This window comes from Protopterus annectens, chromosome 4.part0 (genome assembly GCF_019279795.1).
Source record: "Protopterus annectens isolate FY-2018-M chromosome 4.part0, PAN1.0, whole genome shotgun sequence".
Taxonomy (NCBI): Eukaryota; Metazoa; Chordata; order Ceratodontiformes; family Protopteridae; genus Protopterus; species Protopterus annectens.
This window is the reverse complement of record NC_056733.1, coordinates 456,204,935-456,224,059: the sequence shown is the minus strand read 5'-3', so window position 1 is coordinate 456,224,059 and position 19,125 is coordinate 456,204,935. Positions and strand designations below refer to the sequence as shown.

Genomic DNA, 19,125 nt, shown 5'->3' with positions numbered 1-19,125 from the left:
AATAGATCAGTCATATGTCACAAAATGGAAAGATTATTGGGAGCTAATTAGTATACACTTCATGAAAATCTCCTTAACACATAAAAATATGATTGTAAATAACTCCATGTTATAGTTACTAAAGGAATTTTGTACTTCACCTATTACACCTAAACATATGGTTTGTTACCCATTAAATATTATTATTTGTTATTGTAACTTTATATTCATGCACCCTAAGTATAGGGAATGGAATTTTATTGTATTTCCTATAATGTATACTCAGGGTATGCTTTTGTCATCTACTTCTGAAGGAACTCATTTAGCTATAGATAATGATATAAAGTACTGGTATCAGTTGATATCTGATAATAAAGTTAAAAATCTAGATTTCTTAAAACAAGAATTTGATCTAAGAGAAACTTGCTGGTTAGAGGTTCAGACCTTTAGACAACATCTCATTAATAAAATAGATTTAATGTCTATAACTGTTAAAGAATCTATTCCAACACTGATTGATTACTTGATATTAAATTTACAACATAAAGTTTCTGATAAAGGTAAACTTTCATACATACATAAAGTTATCAGACAAGAAACTTTTTACAGTGCAGATTCATACTGGAATTATTTCACTTCTATTAATGGGGACCCACCAAATCAACAAGATAAACAATATATATTGGAATCTGCTTATAGAACTATGTCTTCCATTGTCTGGAGACTTTATACATGGAAATTTTACATAGATCTTTTATACACCTTTGATGATGAATAAAATAAATAATAAAGATAATCTATGTAAGAGATGTAATGTAGAAATTAATGCTGACTGGGCTCATATGTTTTATGACTGTATAAAATTGAAAGAATACTGGAAGTCAATTAATGAATTTTTGCAGGCTCTTTTACAGATAATTTCATTATTTCTAAATCTCTTATATTATTCAACACACCTGTACCTCAAAGTGTTAAAAGGTTAAGCTTCCCTTGTTATGGTCTATTCTAGCAGTGGCTAGGAAAATAATAACTAGAAATTGGATTTCAGATACACCTCCTTCGTTCAATGAATTTAAAAATGTTATGAATATAGTGTGCCATATGGAAATAAACACAATTAGGACTAGAACAAATAGAAAAACATCTTATTTTATTGTATGGGATAATTTACAAAATTTGTTAAAAAAATTTTAATTTCAATAGCATGGTATTTTAGTTTAATTAATTGATCTGATTGTAGTGGGTGTCTTTGTAAATACTTTAGTTGTTTTGTTGAATATTATAATAATACCTATTTTTAATTACTTGTATAAAATTGTTATGATATTTCTCTTATATGTTAAAACAATAAACCTGTTTTGAAAAAAAAAAGAAAATGATTTGGGGAGAAATACATATCTGAAATTAGAGAGAGTCAAGGAAAATATCTGTAGCCCTCTTGCAAAGCTAGGAAAAATCCCATTTGCTTTGGAGTAAATAAATATGTTCGGGGTGAGAACTGATAAAAATTGCAGGCTTTAAAGAAACAAGGGAACCTGCCTCAGTCTCTTGTCTCTTCAAAGGGATACCTTTTAGTAGGAGATAGGTAAAACTGAAATTAAAGCTTGAACTTCTAAATGTGAATTAGTCAGATGGAAAGGCATAAGTGCTAAGGAAAGTATTGATAAATAGATTTACTAGGGGGTTATATGGCCAGGCTGAAAATATTTGCATAGGACATTGACCAGGATATTAGTATGAGAAGCAGATATGGCTATGTACCTTAAGAGTCAGATGACATTTCTGCCTTGAGCTAATGGTCAGGAAGCTAATTTTAGATTGGAAAGCCCTCCTAAGATTATTAAAATGATACCTGCTTCTCAGGGAAGTACTATGTTTTAATAGTCCTTTTTCTGTTTATTGCATAGAGTAGCATCAGTCTTCCCATTAACAGTTGCTAGATTTCTTGAAGCAGGACAAAGATTCTTCTCTTTGGGTCATTGTCTTTCTTACTTAAGATGTTCACAATGCCTGTGGCTTTCTTTTAAATGAGTGAGAATAAGCAAGGTATACATGTTTACCAGGAAAAAATTAACCTGGAATTAATGAACTTGTTAAATAAGAAATATGTGGTAGCAGAAAGAAAGTTTGTCCCCGGTCATAAGCAAAAAAAAAAAAAAAAAAAATGACATGTAGGAAAGCTGCACCCTGTATGATTGTGCAGGAAGTCTTGCACGTAACAGAGGGCAATATTGTCCAGAACATGTCAAGTAAATGATGCCTAAGGTACATCCTTGTATCATCCAGCATGGGAAGAAGCCTGATACTTTTCCTACAGATGACTTGCATACATTGTTCTTTAGTACTTTCTACTAATATTTGTCCTCTCCTAAGAAGAAGCAATCTTCTTCTTCTTTTGGATTTTCCCAGTTAGGGGTCACCACAGCGGATCACCTGTCTGCTCATGATTAGCAGTGGAGTTTCACAGTGTCGAGTTGCCCAACCTTCCACAGAAGGCACACGCATGCACACACTCACACCTAGGGCCAGGTTAAAGTGTCCAATCCACCTACAGCATGTCTTTGGGATGTGGGAGGAAACTGGAGCACCCAGAAGAAACCCACACAACCACAGGAAGGACATGCAGACTCCACACAGAAGGCACCCCAGCCGAGGATCGAACTGGAGAACCTCTTGCTGTGAGGCGACAACACTAACCGCTGCATCACAATGGCTGCCTAGGAAGAAGAATAATAAGGGCAATAATATGGAACAGAAGAATAACAGATATGGTGATAATAAAATGGCCATTTAATTTAATGTCTTTTTATACTGTTATAGCTTTGCAGCTATATCAGAAATAGTGAACACAATTAAGTGTCTGTTTAATAAAACTTGGACATATAAGTGTCAGGGCTAAATGAGGAAATCCAATATAACCATCGCTTTTTGCAGTAGTGCTGAAGATTGTGTGCAGCACAGAAGATCTCAGTAAATCACACGTGTTCCTGAGGGATGTGACACTCCTCATTAAAGCTGCCATCTCTGGGCAGCTGTACACACAAGCTACCTGGACCTATTGGCATGGCTACCATCCAGCAAAACTCAAGAAGGCAATAAATCAATACAAAATACAAGAAAACAAAAACAAACCAACCTTTCCCTCACAGCAAGTTGTGGCAGAGTTTGGGTAAACTTTTCCAGTAATGCTTTATTTTACTCCTTTAATAGAAGGTTTAGATCATAGATCCACCCTCAGTTCACAGGTAATTAACCTTAATTGACCTGTTCTAATTTCTGTGTGACTCACAAGAGACACAGCTGTGATGTCTTTCCTAGTTTAAATATGCATTTAAAAGCAGAATATAAGTAAAACACAGTGTAAAGAAAATAAATCACAATATACAAAATAGAAGAGGGCAATAAAGCAATACAACTTACAACCCCCCCCCCCAAAAAAAAAAAAAAAAATAACTAACCTTTCCCTCAAAGTAAGTTGTGGCAGAGTCTGGGTGAGCTTTTCCAGTAAATGAGGAGATGAGCACAATTGATAAAAAAAAAAAAAACTCTTGTCTGTGAAAGACTAGACGACCACATAAGGTAGGTAAGCCAGATGTTATGATTTACTCTTAGTGTGACCTTCCGATGAATATTTCATACATCTTTACTTCAGTTTTCTGCCATGAAACTGGGTGTTTGATTTATGAACTGTGTGGGATTACTGATATATCTATACTTTTACTGCTGTGTAACTAAATGTTTGAGTTATGCTCTAAGGGATTTTGTTATTTTTTATATACCTGTTATTTGACCATTCTTTTACAGATAACTCTTCTAATAATTAACACTGCTCTGTTTTTGCAGAATGTTTGAGCTTGGAATTCATCCTCAAGACAATAAAGTATACTTTGGGCAATTACTTGGCATGTGTGACCAGATCAGCTTCTCTTTAGGTATGAAAAAGACTTACTTACGTTTATCAAATTTATTTTGTTAAAATTATTTCTACATGATAGTGAAGTTAGGCAGTCTGTGGTATACTGGATATTTAACATTTTTATTGAAACTGTTTACTTTGTCATTTTGAAAAAAAAAACTTGAGCACATTTTTTGGGGGGATACGGACATCTACATTTATCATAGCTGTCTGACTGCATTCAAATGCAGACAAGGTATATGCTACAGAAAACACATCCTTGTCCCTGTCCTCACAGTAACTGGTTTGATTATAAAAGTTACTGGTTCCACTTTTTATTTCTTTAAGTGGTAATGGAATGCAACCTGGCATGGTGGTGGGGTGCTGGTACTAGTTGCATAAGTAAAACATGCATGGATAAACCAGTCCCTTGGTGCTAAAAATATCAGGTTCTTCAGCCAGTTCCTTAAAGAGACAACAGCTCTTCCAGCTCTGCATTCATATTCTTTTTAGGAAATATTTTGAATAAAGTTATGTACTCAAATAGTCTATGGCTACAGCAATCTTTGTCTGACATGTTTTATAATGTACTCTAGGTCTCTCTTGAAAAATGACAAAGTGTTTGATAAAAGCTGTTTTTTTCAGCATGAGGGTTCTCTACTGAAGTTAATAGTGTGGAAAAATAAGCCTTAATCTCCAATTGTTAATTAGTACAGCATCTCTCTCAAATTTTTAAGGTTCATGCACTTGCTTACATTGTTGAAGCATACTACTAGAAGTGTAAAGTGTTCTGAGATTCAGATTTCTGACTTTTTTGCTGGAGTGCCTTTTAAGAGTGGTTTGTGATTTGCCAGTGTTTGTATAATTAATTCTGTTTGCTTGTGTGTATGATACAATTATTCTGTCACAGGGGTAACATTTTAAGAGAGGAGAATCGTGCATCTTTTGTTATTGTTATGGATGTCCTTAAGAATGTATGGTAAATTTGTACTGCTGACTTGGGCTATGACAAGTACCAGCTACTCTTAGATGAGATGCACATTGCATGGCTGGAGGACAGAGATCTGAACATTGGATTCTCAAGATTCTATATTTTACAGTCTCCGTTAGTGCCTTGCAGGGTTATCTTACCAGCAGTAATTGAATCTTGGTTTGTACTGATGTTCTTCATTCCACATTGCTGCAGTCCTAACCATTGGGTAGTCCGCTGTCCAGTCGGCCCGAATACCAAAGTATATGGCTGACGTCGGTCAAGGCACATTAGACTGATGTCAGGACGTCAGGGTACTAATGCACATGACCGACGTCATATCCTCAGTCTTTTTTGCCGCATGGTCCGATGCAGAAGCAGTTTTGCGAGTGCAGGTTGGCGTTCTGAAATTTTCTGAAGTCGGAGTTTCAGACCGAATCAAAGTTGGCTAAGTACCCCGTTGGGGAACATTTTGGTTTTTTCTTGCCTCAGTATTTAACCGGATGTCAGAAAAAGTGAATAACTGTATTTCTTGTGGGAAACAGATACCTCATAGGGATTACCATACTTTGTGTATACCTTGTTTAGGGCCTCGTTGTTGGATGCCGCTCTTGTGCTAGATTTAACAAACGCACTATTAAGAGAAGGTTAGACTGTGCCAGGTTAGTGTTTGGGAATTATAAAATGCCGTCGGATGCTCCAACGCCCGCTTCGTCCAAAAAGCGCAAGGACAAAGCAGCAAAGCCTAGAGTTGCAGAACCGGCAGTCCCGGACGTCGGTTCTTTAGAAGGCTCAGTGGAGCCGGAGGTTTTGCCCGGAGTTTCTTTGGAGTCTCAGCAGGCAGAGACTTTACTGTTGCAGGATGTGCCCTCTCAGGAGGTAGGCCAGGCTGAGGGGGCTTCTCAGGTAGCTGTTCTTCCCTCTCTTCCTAAGGTGGTTAGAGCTTCTCCTTCTGTTTCCAAGACTTCTTTGAGAGGCAGGCCAGGTTTAGCTTCAGTGGGGGTTTCTCCTAGCACTTCAGGTTCTGTGCCTAAGAAACATATGCTTAAAATGGCAGAGGATTTGATTACTATGATTAGAGGTTCTATGCCCCCTCCTGATAAGAGGCCTAGGGTAGAGCCTGAGTTTGAGAGTTTTGAGCAGTGTTCAGAGGCTTCTGAGTCTTCGACTGAAGACTTGCAGGAGTATCCTCCTTATTCTGATTCGGATGTGGATGATTCCACTCCTTCAGCTTCTCCTCCTGAGGATTTTTCATTTTCAGAGACTCTGCATTCCATGAGGGAGCATTTTAAATGGGAAGGCCAAGATTTCTCTGATTCCAGGAAGAGGCTTAGGGAATTCCTGTTTTTACCCCAGCATAGGCCCTTAGCTATACCTCCTGTTTTGAATGTGGTGGAAGATGTTTTTGCAGAGGCTTCCCTGAACCCTGATTCTTTGCCTCCTGCCCTGTTAAACCTGATAGGTACTATAGGGTGCCTGAAGCTCATAAGTATCTTTTAAGAGTCCTAGGGCAGACCCGGAAACTGTTTCTCAGGGGCCTAAAGGTGTTAAGGCCTCTGTTGTTAAAAATCCTGTTCCTCCTGATAAAGAGGCAAGGGCTTTGGATAGATGGGGAAAGAAAGTGTATACTTCTTCCACTTTAGCCATGAGGGCGTTGAATTGTCAGTTTCACATGCTAAAATATCAAAATTATCTCCTTTCACAATTGAAATCTAAGGTGGATGCTGAAGGTATTGAGTGTAAAGAGTTGCAGGATTTAGTTCATGTGTCTGAACAAGTGGGTAAGCATTCATTGCAATGTGGTTTTGATGCTGTGCAGGCCTCCTCGAGGGTGGCTGCCACTGGTTCTCTTTTTCGCAGGCACGCCTGGTTGAGGGATCAGAATTTAGCTGAGCATGTTAAGACAAGGATTTTGGATGCTCCTTTACAGTCTGATGTGTTGTTTGGTTCGCCTGTGGAAGCAGTTTTAAAGAAAATGGAGGACAAGGCTAAGTCTATGCAGACTGTTAAAGATTTTTTGCAGGTGCAACCTCCGAAGTTTAGCAGAAATTGGCCTACTAAGGGATGGACATATCCTGCTTATGATTCCCAGTCTAGGGGTAGGTCTAGACGTGGTAGGGGCAGAGCTCAAGGTTCTTTTAGGCCTAGAACAGGGAGTTCACCTGCTCAGACTCCTGGTGAGGGCAGGGGTCAATCCTTTCGTAAACAGACCCAATGACCTGCCTTTTCAGCTGCCAGTACATTCTCGTCTGGCAGCTCCTTTGGGAGGAAGACTGTCTCTTTTCAAAGAAAATTGGAATTTAATTACTCAAGACAGATGGGTTTTGGATATCATTCACCACGGTTACAGGTTTTATTTCCATACCTTGCCCTCTTTCAAAGGCATGCCAGATGTTCCTCCTACACAAAGGAAAGAGGCTCACAGGCAAATTTCTCTGTTACTCCAAATAGGGGCCATTCAGCCAGTCCCTGTACCAGAAAGGGGCCTAGGATTTTATTCTGTTCCTAGTACCAAAGAAGGGGAACACGTGGAGACCAATTTTGGATTTATCTATCCTCAACACTTATCTGGACATTCCCAAGTTCAAAATGTTGACGTTACAACAGCTTTTACCTCTGCTGGGCAAAGATCACTGGATGGTAACTTTAGATCTCAAGGAAGCTTACCTTCATGTGCCTATAAGACTAAGTTGCAGAAAGTATCTATTTCGAGCTGGAAATTCTCATTATCAGTTCTCTGCATTGCCCTTTGGCTTATCTGAGTATTCACAAAGGTTCTGGCTCCAGTGATAGCTTACTTCAGGCTAAAAGGAATTCAAATCTATCCTTACTTGGACGACTGCCTGATTCTGGCTCAAGAAAAGAAAGACCTTCTACAGCATTTGGAATATGTCATAGCAGTGCTAAGATGCCTAGGGTATTCTGTGAACGAAATAAAGTCCAGTCTAGTACCCTCTCAAGACATGTGCTTTCTGGGTGTGAGACTGAATACAGCAGTCCAGATGGCCTTTTTAACCCCGGACAAACAAAAGAATCTTTCCAGTTACTTCCATCAACTATCTCTTCAGTCCGGGCTGACTGCAAGGACAGTCCTTCAAGCCTTAGGGTTCATGGCATCTTGTATTCTGGTGCTTCCCAATGCCAAACTGCATATGAGGAAGCTGCAATGGTATCTCAAAATGTATGGACACAGCACTGCCAGGATTTGGACACTGTCATTCAAATAATACCTTGCATTCAAAAAGAATTTTGTGGTGGGCTCAGGAATGTCACCTAAACAAGGGACTCTCTGTGACCAGTCAGATTTTAACGACAGATGCCTCGGACATTGCTTGGGGAGCTCATCTAAATGGAAAGTGGATACAAGACAAGTGGCCTGCCAGACTACAGCATCTACATATCAACATGAAGGAGATGTTAGCAGTCCAGTTTGCATTAAAGGCTTTCAAGGAGTTACTTCTTCCAGGGCAGGTGTTGATTCTAACAGACAACACAACTGTTATGTGGTACATCAACAAACAAGGGGGAACACATTCTTATCCTCTATGCAGGCAAGCAATGATTTTATGGGAGCAGCTTGCAACTAACTCTTCAGGCAAGGTTTCTGCCGGAGCACAGAACTCCTTGGCAGATGTGTTAAGCAGACAAATCATGGATCCCAGTGGAAACTGGATCTTCATGTATTTCAGAACTTGACAGTGTCATGGAGACATAGATCTGTTCGCTTCTCCACTAAACCACCAGCTGCCAAAGTTTTGCACAAAGGGGTTTCATCACACAGCTTGGAAAGTGGATGCTCTTTCTTTCAGTTGGAAAAATCTTCATGTGTATGCCTTTCCACCTCTGCCTCTTCTCCCAAAGGTGCGTCTAAAGGTCAGACAAGACAAGCCAAGGATGATTTTAATAGCTCCAGATTGGCCTCGCAACACTGGTACCCACTACTAAGGAGTCTGGTAAGGAAGCCTCCATGGCCTTTACCTTTGATTCCACACCTGTTATCTCAGAAGGACGGTCACCTGCTCAATGTCAAGCTTCACTCTCTTCATCTAACAGCCTGGCATATTCTGTTTTGAAACACAGCAGGTCTCAACTTCCTCAACAAGTTTTAAATGTGATTATGGAAGCCAGAAGACCTAGTACAAGGAAAGTGTACGCAGAAAAATGGAAGAGATTTTTATTTTGGAGTGCAGCAAAGAATTTGGAGATTTCTGAGCCTAATTTGAGTGTGGCTCTTCAATATCTTATTGAGTTATTGGACAAAGGTTTGTCTTTCTCTTCCATTAAGATTCATGCTGCAGCAATTTCAGCTCACTATGATTGTGACCCACCATTGTTTTCGCATCCTTTGTTCAAGCAGTTTCTTAGAGGGGCAAAGAATATAAGACCCCGTAGAGCTCCTACTCCTGCTTGGGATCTCAATTTTGTGTTGGAGAAACTTGAGCCTCATGGCTACTGCTGAATTGAAATACTTGTGATCGAAGACTGCTTATTTGTTGGCTATTACTTCTGCAAGAAGGGTATCAGAATTGCAGGCCCTTATGGCAGTAGAGCCCTTTTTGATTTTCCATAAGGATAGGGTATCATTACGTACTAATCCTTCCTTTATGCCTAAGGTGGTTTCTAGTGTGGCTTTAAACCAAACTATTCATTTGCCTACTTTCTATGCAGATCCCCAAAATAAGGGGGAAAAGATTTTGCACACTTTAGATGTACATAGGCAGTTGCGTTATTATTTAAGCAGAACTAAGGATTTCAGGCAGTCTCAGCAGTTGTTTGTTTCTTTTGCTTTGAGTTCTCGGGGCAAGCCTGTGTCTAAGCAAACTATTTCCAAGTGGATTGGGTTTTGCATCTCATTTTGTTATTCCCATCATGGCAAGGAGATTCCAGCTGGGATTAGGCCTCATTCCACTAGGGCTACTGCCACTTCAACAGCATTTCTAAGGGGGGTGGCAACTAAGGATATTTTGGAGGCAGCTACTTGGAGTTCAGTGCATACTTTCTCTAAGCATTACCACCTTCCTCTCTACTCTAAATCTAGGGCTGGTTTTGCCACAGCTATTTTGCAAGGCATGTTGACAGCTCCTGCTTCCTTATGATTTGCCAGCCTCCCTTACCTCTGCTTTGGGATTCTACCCAATGGTTAGGACTGCAGCAATGTGGAATGAAGAACATAGTACAGTTTTGTACCTACCATAAATGTAGATGTTCGAGGATCCACATTGCCCTCCTTCCCCTCTGTGTTTAGGGGTGGTGGTGTGGGTTAGGCTATATTCTTGTAATTTTGTATATATTGTACATATGTTTGGTGCAGGGCTTTTTGGTGTTTTTGGTTTGGGCCTTGTCTTTTTAGGGTCTTCTGACATCTGGGGCAAGAAAAGACTGAGGATATGACGTCGGTCATGCGCATTAGTACCCTGACGTCCTGACATCAGGCCATATACTTTGGTATTCAGGCCGACTGGACAGCGGACTACCCAATGGTTAGGACTGCAGCAATGTGGATCCTCGAACATCTACATTTATGGTAGGTACAAAACTGTACTTTTTTCACACACCCCCACCCCACCCCACACACACATACAGTCTGATTTCAAGGAGGGGATAGTAATACATTTTCCATTCCACCACCTCTTCCTACTTCAGTGATGCTACATTGCCATCAGCCAAATCAGCCTGGCACTTCAAGCTCACAATTACTGAACACTCAGACACCTATATTCATTGTGGTAGCTGCAGCTAGAAGCAGTCTGTCTTCATCAATGGTGGGATGTTGTTGAACGGATAGTTGTTTTATGAAATACTATCATCTAGCTATGCCTTTCATTGCATTTTAACTAGAAGAGGAGGAGAGCTAACTATTTCTAACCTGCAAATTCACTCTGTAAGTGAATACAGAAAACTGTTCAAATAAAACTGACTGTGTCCCTGGGAAGAAGGTTGTCACTCTGATTTTCTTTTAATGTTAACGAAACATTCCTCCAAAGTTTATTCACTGCTCCCAGTCTTGTTCAGAGTTCATCAGTGCACAAAAAGAGCACCAGATTAACTGAAGCACAAGTCTTCATAGACGAGAGACTGCAATTTATAAGTTAGAAGGTGATTGCCTGGTATGAATCAGTATTAGTAAATAATCATCTAGCATTGCATAGTTTGACCAATTCATCCTTTCCATATGGAATAGCTCCCTAACTTTTTCACTTCTTGTTAGATCAAATTTCAAATCTGTGCTATAAGCATATCCTTTACCTAAAATATTGCAGCCTTTTAGAATAATAATGCTTCTGCCACAGTAATTAACAGCTTCTGGTATGTGTGTGTGTGTGTGTGTGTGTGTGTGTGTGTGTGTGTGTGTGTGTTCTGAAAAGGGTTTCATTCTTGATAGCTTTATTACTTCTCTGTTGAACAGTAATATTTACCGTAGGTCTCTACATATACTTCAGTTATTTTCAGTTTCATAATACTCTGAACTCCACTAATGTTTTCTGAAAGTTAACATTTGCAGAGAGCTTTCATACTGAGTTGCATTTTCATAATTCTTGTATTAATTAGTTTATTTTTGTTGATCAAGAGGTCCACCTCAGCAGAGCCTATTTACACTCTGGGCTAGGGATAAAAATGTCAGATATGCAATGTTTATTAACCAAAATTCCATATTGTAAATATAATTTCTGTAATTTTCTTAAACAATGACCATATGCGCACACACTTGCACGTGCACAAACACACACTTGCGCTCACACACACACACACACACACACACACACACACACACACACACACACACACACTCGCGCTGCACACACACACACACACACACACACACACACACACTTGCGCAGATGCACACACAAACTCTCGCGCGCACACACACACACACACACACACACACACACACACACACACACACACACACACACACACACACACACACACACACACGCACACACACATTTACACACACACACATTTGCATGCACGCACATACACACACACACACATACCCATACACACACACACACACACACACACACACACACACACACACACACACACACACACACACACTGAGCAAAGAGCCTAAACCTTTAGGCAGGCCTAGGTACACCTTGGCTTCCTCCAGCAGATGCTGAAAAATGTTGCTGAAGATAATGTCTATTATGCCCTCCTCAGCTTGCTGTCAGTTTGACCTCCAACAGAATAAGCAATTTATAAAATGTATATATGGCTGGATGGAAGGATGAATAGTCCAGTTGCCAGAGAACAATGCTTAGGAAGCTGCCTACAGCAGCCTAAGCACTGTCATGATTTAGGTGACCTGCAACTTGGCTGATGTGTCAAGCAGGGTAGCAGGCACCAGCACTGCTGCACACCACCATGCCTGGCTACAACATACCCTCTATACTGAAGACATTTCAGCAGCCATTATCAATGCCATCTTCTCGAAGTTGGTGCTGAATAGCCTAGAGACTAGCTTTTGACTCAAAAGCCATTTGGTTGTTGGCTGTAAGCATATTAAGAAGCTTGGAACAAAAGAAAGAAAAATATCAGAGTCACCCAGCTCTGGCATGTCCTTCATCTACTGCAGAGCTCGTTTCAGTCATGAAACTGGTCCTGCCACCCCAGCAGTGTCATCAGTGCAAGAAATTTGAATACATTTGTTTGTCTTTCCACAGCAAAATTAACCCTAATAGAGAGCAGATGGATGCCTTTTAGGGAGGACCCACAGCACTCCTCATTCCTTCTTTACTTCATTTTCAGAATTCCTAAGAAGTCTCAGGTACAAGGATCACACTTTTTTGCATAAGGTCAGTTTCTTATTACATAGTAACTTGGATAAGTGAATTATTGCAGTTAGATTGTACCAAAAAGTAGCAACCCACAAGGAAGCCATGTGCCTGTTAGTATAAAAAGATATTGACATATACATGAAGACCAGAAATTTCAATGGTAATCAATCTCTGTGGCATAGAATGATAAATCCCTGACTACAGACTACCAAATTACATTAAAGCAAATACTAGTTTAGATATTATTAAGAACAGCCTGAACACATTATGTGAACAAGAGTTTTGGTATATCGGCAAGCTAGAAGGGCATTAATGCCCGTGTTTGAAATATTTATATGTATGTATGTATGTATAGCACAGGTGACCAAGGTTCTAGTAGCAACTTGGATATCTGTTGGAGCTGGCTGAATAGGATGGGATTGAGTGGCCAATGCCAGCTTGCCCATTCCAGGCGGAAGGAGGCAGCTGTGTCTCTCCATTTGGATGATTCCTATCAGGACCGCTAGGTGTAACATCTGCAGAACACAGTCCTAGGGAGCAGATGCTTCCATTGTGCAAGAGGTATGTTACAGAGAGATTCAGCATGTACAGGCATGTTTCCTTAGATGGCAGGATGCAGAGAAACTCAGAGAACATTCTCCATCATCTATGCAAGCCTGCTCCCTGCCACCTGACCCTCGCCATTCTTGCCACTGGGGAATGAGTGGGCTCTTTGGGCTTCCTGGGCAAGAAGAAATGGGATGGTGGGCTCTGGCTTCACCCCGAAATGCTCATCTCTCACCCCTGTGAAGTGAATAGGCCATTTGGGTGGAGGTAGATGAGCCATCAGGCTATGCCCTATGGGGATAAAAAATAATGGAATTACTTCTGATCTCTTAAAAGGCTGGGAATGGTGGATCTCATTCTGAGCCTTCACCATGGATGAATCCTCTGTATGAAGGACTAAATGCACTTGTTGGACCTGCAAGATGCATACCTATTCTAAAGAACAGGAAATGTCATTAGAGATTCCCTTGCTTATGAATCGTAGATATCTTATTCCATTTTTGAACAGTTCTCTTTGGCTTCTCAATAGTAACAAGAACATTAACAAAATAAACACAAATTAAATGGTGATTGTTGCTGCCCATGTAAACCGCATGCATTCAAGATCCTTTCTTACTTGAAATATTGACTCCTAGTCATGGGTCCCATTAATTATCTGGTATAGACAACTACTTTTTCACATAGATGGGTATCAGAGTAATCTGGAAAAAAGTTATAGTCACTTCTATTCAGGTGTTGCTTTTACTGTCAATTCCTTGAGCCATGAGTTCTGAAATCTGTCTTCCCACATTCCATTATTTGAAACCTCACCAATTCTACTGCCAGATGGCGAAAACTTTGTTTCAAAACTGTCGCAAAGCAAATGGAAAACACACTGAAATAAAAGTCTGTCACAAAACTGATACCGCACTAAAGGTCACAAGCAAGGGAAGTAACTGTAGACTTAATATTTCCCTCTCACTATAGAGACAAAAAGGTTAACAATTTGCTCTGAGATTCATTGATGACTGTACCATATTCCTTTGTCAAGAGCTTAGAAGACTAAGATTGGAAGACCCCTCCTTAGAAAGGAACTCTGACAGCTGTTTTTTATTTTTTCGCCGCAGAACTCAGAATACTGTGAATGATCTGGGTTTGAATGAGGTCTTTCATTCTACTGATTTTTCCTTAAAAAACATTTTTGTCTCATATGGTTTGTAGAGATAATTACCTCAACCAAAAAAAGTCTCTGTGGCACACATTATCTGAAAGATGTCACACCTTGAGTTACCAGTTGTGAGTACAAAATAGAGCATAGTAAAAAAGAGTGCATTATTGAGGTTGTCTAACTTTATTTATTTGACGTTTGTTGACCGGGTTACACCTACACCCCTTTTCAGTGGTGGACCAAGGAGAAAAGCTCCAGCTGTATAAATGAAATGATACTTACGTGATATAATATGACAAAAGAAATTAAGAATAACAGTAATTACATGCAATTACATACAAGAATTTAACAAGAAGCAAGTTCTGAATAATCTGTAACATTTCTACAGGACAAAAAGTTTGTATGGGGTGGCAAGAGTTTCTACTGCAATTATATCGCACACTACTCTATGTATTTCCAACTGCTAGAAGGGAGAATGAGAATTTTCCTTATCTTCCTATCAAAACAGTCAAATGCCATCAAATCCCATATTCACAGTGGTTTCCATGTGAAACATCACTAAGATAGTTTCTTTCAGAGATTCAACTTTCCCCAGGAAATTTTAATGAGCTAGTTTTGTAGAATGGATTTTTCTAACAGTTTTGCTCATTTCATGGATAGTTGGTTCAGTTCCATTTGCCGAACTGGAAACATTAAAGTGTACATCTTGTCTATTTTGCTGACTTAGCAACTGATAGAATTTGCCCTATCTTTGATCTAAGTCCATCTCAAGCTGATTAAGGAGAGCATCCCACTGCACTGCACTTGCTGGCTCCATGACAACAGAAAGATTTTTTTATTACAACTTTCTTGGTGCTTTAACACCACTCCATCAATACTAACCAAGTCCAGTCCAACTGAACTAAACCGGGCATGCTTTTTGGTGAGGGATAATGGGAACTGGCAGAGCTTTCTGAGCCATCTCTTACAAAGTCATCCAACTAGCAGACAAGTGTCCAGTGCCATTATTATCCCTGTAGTCAGTAGAAAACATCAAGGAGAATCTATGAGATACTGTCTCCTGCCATAACAATGACATTCTCTGCTTTGTTAAATGAGTTGTATGATGCATCTGCCAGACGACAAGTACATTCTTAAGTTTCTACAGTCATCCCACACATCTTGCCTCGAGATGAACAGGCATAAACAGCATCAAAAAGTTTCATATGTTACAAAAATACAGACATGATGACCATGGAATGAACTTTTGACAGTTTATGGTCAAAGGAGATGAAGCAATTCTGATGCACGTGTTGTCAAATCGTTTGGAAGTTCTTCAAACTTACTAAGCACAAGGCATGTACTTTATTAGAGTTTCTCTGAGAGCAAACCCCCACCTAGTAGAGATGCATTTTTTCTAGGTGTATTTTACTCTCATGCTTACCAACCATCAGTCCTCTCCCAATTAGTCTCTGTCTATTCATTTTGTCATACTATGGCATTTCCCCAGTACAGTACAGTACAGTGGTGAGAGATGACTGATATCACTGTCATACATACAACTGTTGGGGATGCATGAACCCTTACCAGAAATGTAACTATTTTTAAGACCTATCCCCAACCGACATGGAAAATGAGCCAATGGCATCAACCACAGAGACCCATAATGTATTCACCCTGTGAGTACATACTTCTATCCACTCAGTAAGTAGGGCTACCATAAGACAGTGGTTTGATAAGCTGAATGCCTGCTCGCAGGATGCATACTATGATGCCACTCATCCTCTAAGAGATTGTGGCTCTGTGTGTCCCTCCTCCACTCACTCTCCTTCCCAGGATGGGCACTGGTATCTTCCCCATGCCAGCTGTGCCATGAGACAGAACCAGTGATTGAATTCAGGTCACCTGGGCTGTACTCATGGTTTTGTATATCTGAGCCATAGGAGGTGCCACATTGGATTTTTTTTTGCCACCATTACCACCGTCTTCAAAAACTTCATTATCTTTCCAGCTCCATAATCTCATCATGTTTTGATGACTCAGATGATATTAAAAAATATTGTTTAATATGTGATTCACAGGGCTACATCTGATCAGTTTCCGGTTATTCTGAATATTTTTACAAGTGACATTTCTTCAGAACTTCCTGTGTCCGAAGTATCAGCTTGGTATAAAAATTTCAGTTGTGTATTTCTTGATTCATGTGAGAGTGTTCAATCTCGCCGTTTGTTCTTACACCTGGTTCGGTGCCGATCCTCGGCTCCGAGTCGGCCGCTTAGCAAAGCTCTGCATCGAGAAGAAGCTCGAGACCAACCTATCTCCCACAATTCCCTCTGCCATTACCTCAGATCTAGTTTGCCGCTGCAACTGATCACATCGCTTGAAGAGCTCTGAGCCAATGTCAGATAAGAAACAGCTTTTTTTCTATTACTAATTAATCTAAAAATTCTTAGATTGTAGGACTTGTTAGTGTGTGTGTCTGTGTGGGTCTTGGTTCCTATTGGTTAGATTGTTAGTGTTTTCTAACAGTTTTATCGAGTTAGGATCCCTAGGGCCTACCCCACTCACTAATTATCGGATTCAACTATTAAAATTGTAGTTCACTCCTTATCCTTTCTTCAGCCTTTGGCTAAGTTTAAGTGTAGTGACTGTTATTTCACTGTTACTTGTGATTTCTTTTACTTTCACTGGACATGTCTGAAAAGATGAAGTCAGGACAGAAGATGTCTGTCACAGACAACCATAGCTCCTGTGTCTACTGTCTTGGCCCTCTCCATCTTCAGGAGGACTGCTCTATTTGTCACTCCTTTAGTGGAAGGGTCATGACAGATAGGCGCAGGAAGCTTATGGACAGGGGTCTTCTGAAGCCTGCCTTTCAGGAGGCTTTAGATAAGTCAGACCAGACCTCTAAATCTTCGAAGGAGTCGAAGACTTCGGAGCCTACGTCATCGGCTCCGAGTTCTTCCTTTAAAGTTCGTTCACCGGTTCCACAGACTTCGGGGCCGAGTATCGAACTAGTGTCTGTCTCCGAGCCTAGAGTCTTGGAACCGGTGACGGAACTGCCACCTCCGGCTCTTTTGTGGTCGGCACCGTCCTCGATTCCTTCGACGCGTTCTTCCAGGTCCCTCTCCGACACCGACGTAGATCGTGTGGTGCAGAAGTTGATGGAAAACATGGCCCTGTCCAAACTTATTGCAGTCTCCTCTCAGTTGGTGTTGAGACTCGAAGGCCTTCCCTTGTCTCCATCTGGTCCTCCTCCAATGCCTACTCAGCCCTCAGAGCCGGGAGACGCTGATCTGTTGATAGTAGAGCCCTTGGTGCCAGAACCGTCTCTTTCTTGGTCGGCACCGTTGACCTCGACTCCGTCGGAACCTCTCCCGGACTCGCGGAGCCGACGATCTATCCTTGGTTCTGGGACCGAGAGTCGAACCGATATTTTGGTGCCGACTCTCCCTCTCGGCGCCTCGGCACGGATCACTTCGGCTCCGTCCTCGGGGTCGGTGCCCTTGGCTTCCGCGTCGGAGATACCTCCTCGTTCTTCGGAACCGGGGGATTCCTCGGCTCTGGGCCCGGGGGCCTTCGACCTTATGAGGAAGGTTTTGTCTTCCCAGACAACTACTTCAGCAGAAGCAACGTCTCCCTCCCATAAAGGTCCGTTGTCCTCTTCTGCACCCACGGCTACTCAAAAGCGTCGAGCACCAGTGTCTCAGCCGCTCCCAGAGGGAGCCCCCTCTTCTTCTGAGGCGTCATCGGATGTCCCCCCGATGACGTCCCAAGGAAAAAATTGTGCAAGAGGAGGCACTTGGATTCTCCACAAGAGTCCTTAACATCAGATACTGACTTAGATGAGTCAGAAGGGTCCCAAAAATCACCCTCAGAGGATGTCTCCTTTTCTGACATCCTGGAGATCCTAAAACAGAGAGGTGATTGGCAGGCCCTACCCCCTTCTGAGGATGAGTCAGTCTTGCTGAAGGCATTCGGTGTCCGCCCTTCTTCCTCCTGGGTCACTCCGCCCTTCGACGAGTTAATGGATTTGATTGCTCGAAGGGTATGGGAGACACCTGAGACAATGGAGCCAGTTCCCAGGAAGCCTAATAAGTATATTACAGCCCCTCAGGATAAGGCATACCTCACAAAGGGAGTTCCAGTGGACGCTATGGTGGTGGCAGCTGCCACTAAAAAGGAGATGTCTGAATCTTCCTCGTCTGTCCATCCTCCTAACAGAGATTCTAGGACCATGGACAGGTATGGGAAGCGCATTTTCAGTTCAGCGACTTTTTCCATGGGATCGCTGAACTATTTGACACATTTCACACGTTTACAGAGGGATCTGGTCAAAGAGTTGGGAGATAGCCTCCAGGGTACTACAGATGCTGCTGTCGTGGATAAGGTTACAGCACAGCTCAATACCCTTACATCTATTGTAAACTCATCAATGAGGCTCATCTCGTATGCAGCCGAAGGGTCGAGTAGGGCTGCGGCTTCAGCGATTGCTCTTCGTAGACAATCCTGGATGCGCCTGTGCTCCTTTGCGGAAGCCTTCAAGTTTTCCTTTACTAACGCCCCTTTTGATGGTGCCACTCTTTTTGGCCCCAAAGTAAAAGAGACCCTTACCCGGTGTGAGCAAGAGGGAAAGACGCTGTCTGCAGTCGGAGTCCGTTTTTCCACCCCATCCAGACCATACCCCAAAGGGCAACGAGGTGGAAAAATGTGGTTTTGTAAACCCCACGGTTCTTTCCCGGGCACACAGGGTGATGCCCCCTCCAGAGGCAGAGGGGGGGCAGAAGTGGAAGACGTCGCCCTGGCAGCAGAGGGGGTCCGC

General features: G+C 41.5%; 1 protein-coding gene across 1 annotated transcript in view; it reads left to right on the top strand.

Moving 5' to 3' along the window:
• LOC122799370 (proline dehydrogenase 1, mitochondrial-like) overlaps window positions 1-19,125 on the top strand; it is a 972,876-nt gene that overhangs the window by 900,090 nt on the left and 53,661 nt on the right. Inside the window, exon 13 of the mRNA XM_044068377.1 lies at window positions 3,823-3,911. Within this exon, the coding sequence (XP_043924312.1) occupies window positions 3,823-3,911 (89 nt within the window). The remainder of the gene's footprint in view (window positions 1-3,822; window positions 3,912-19,125) is intronic.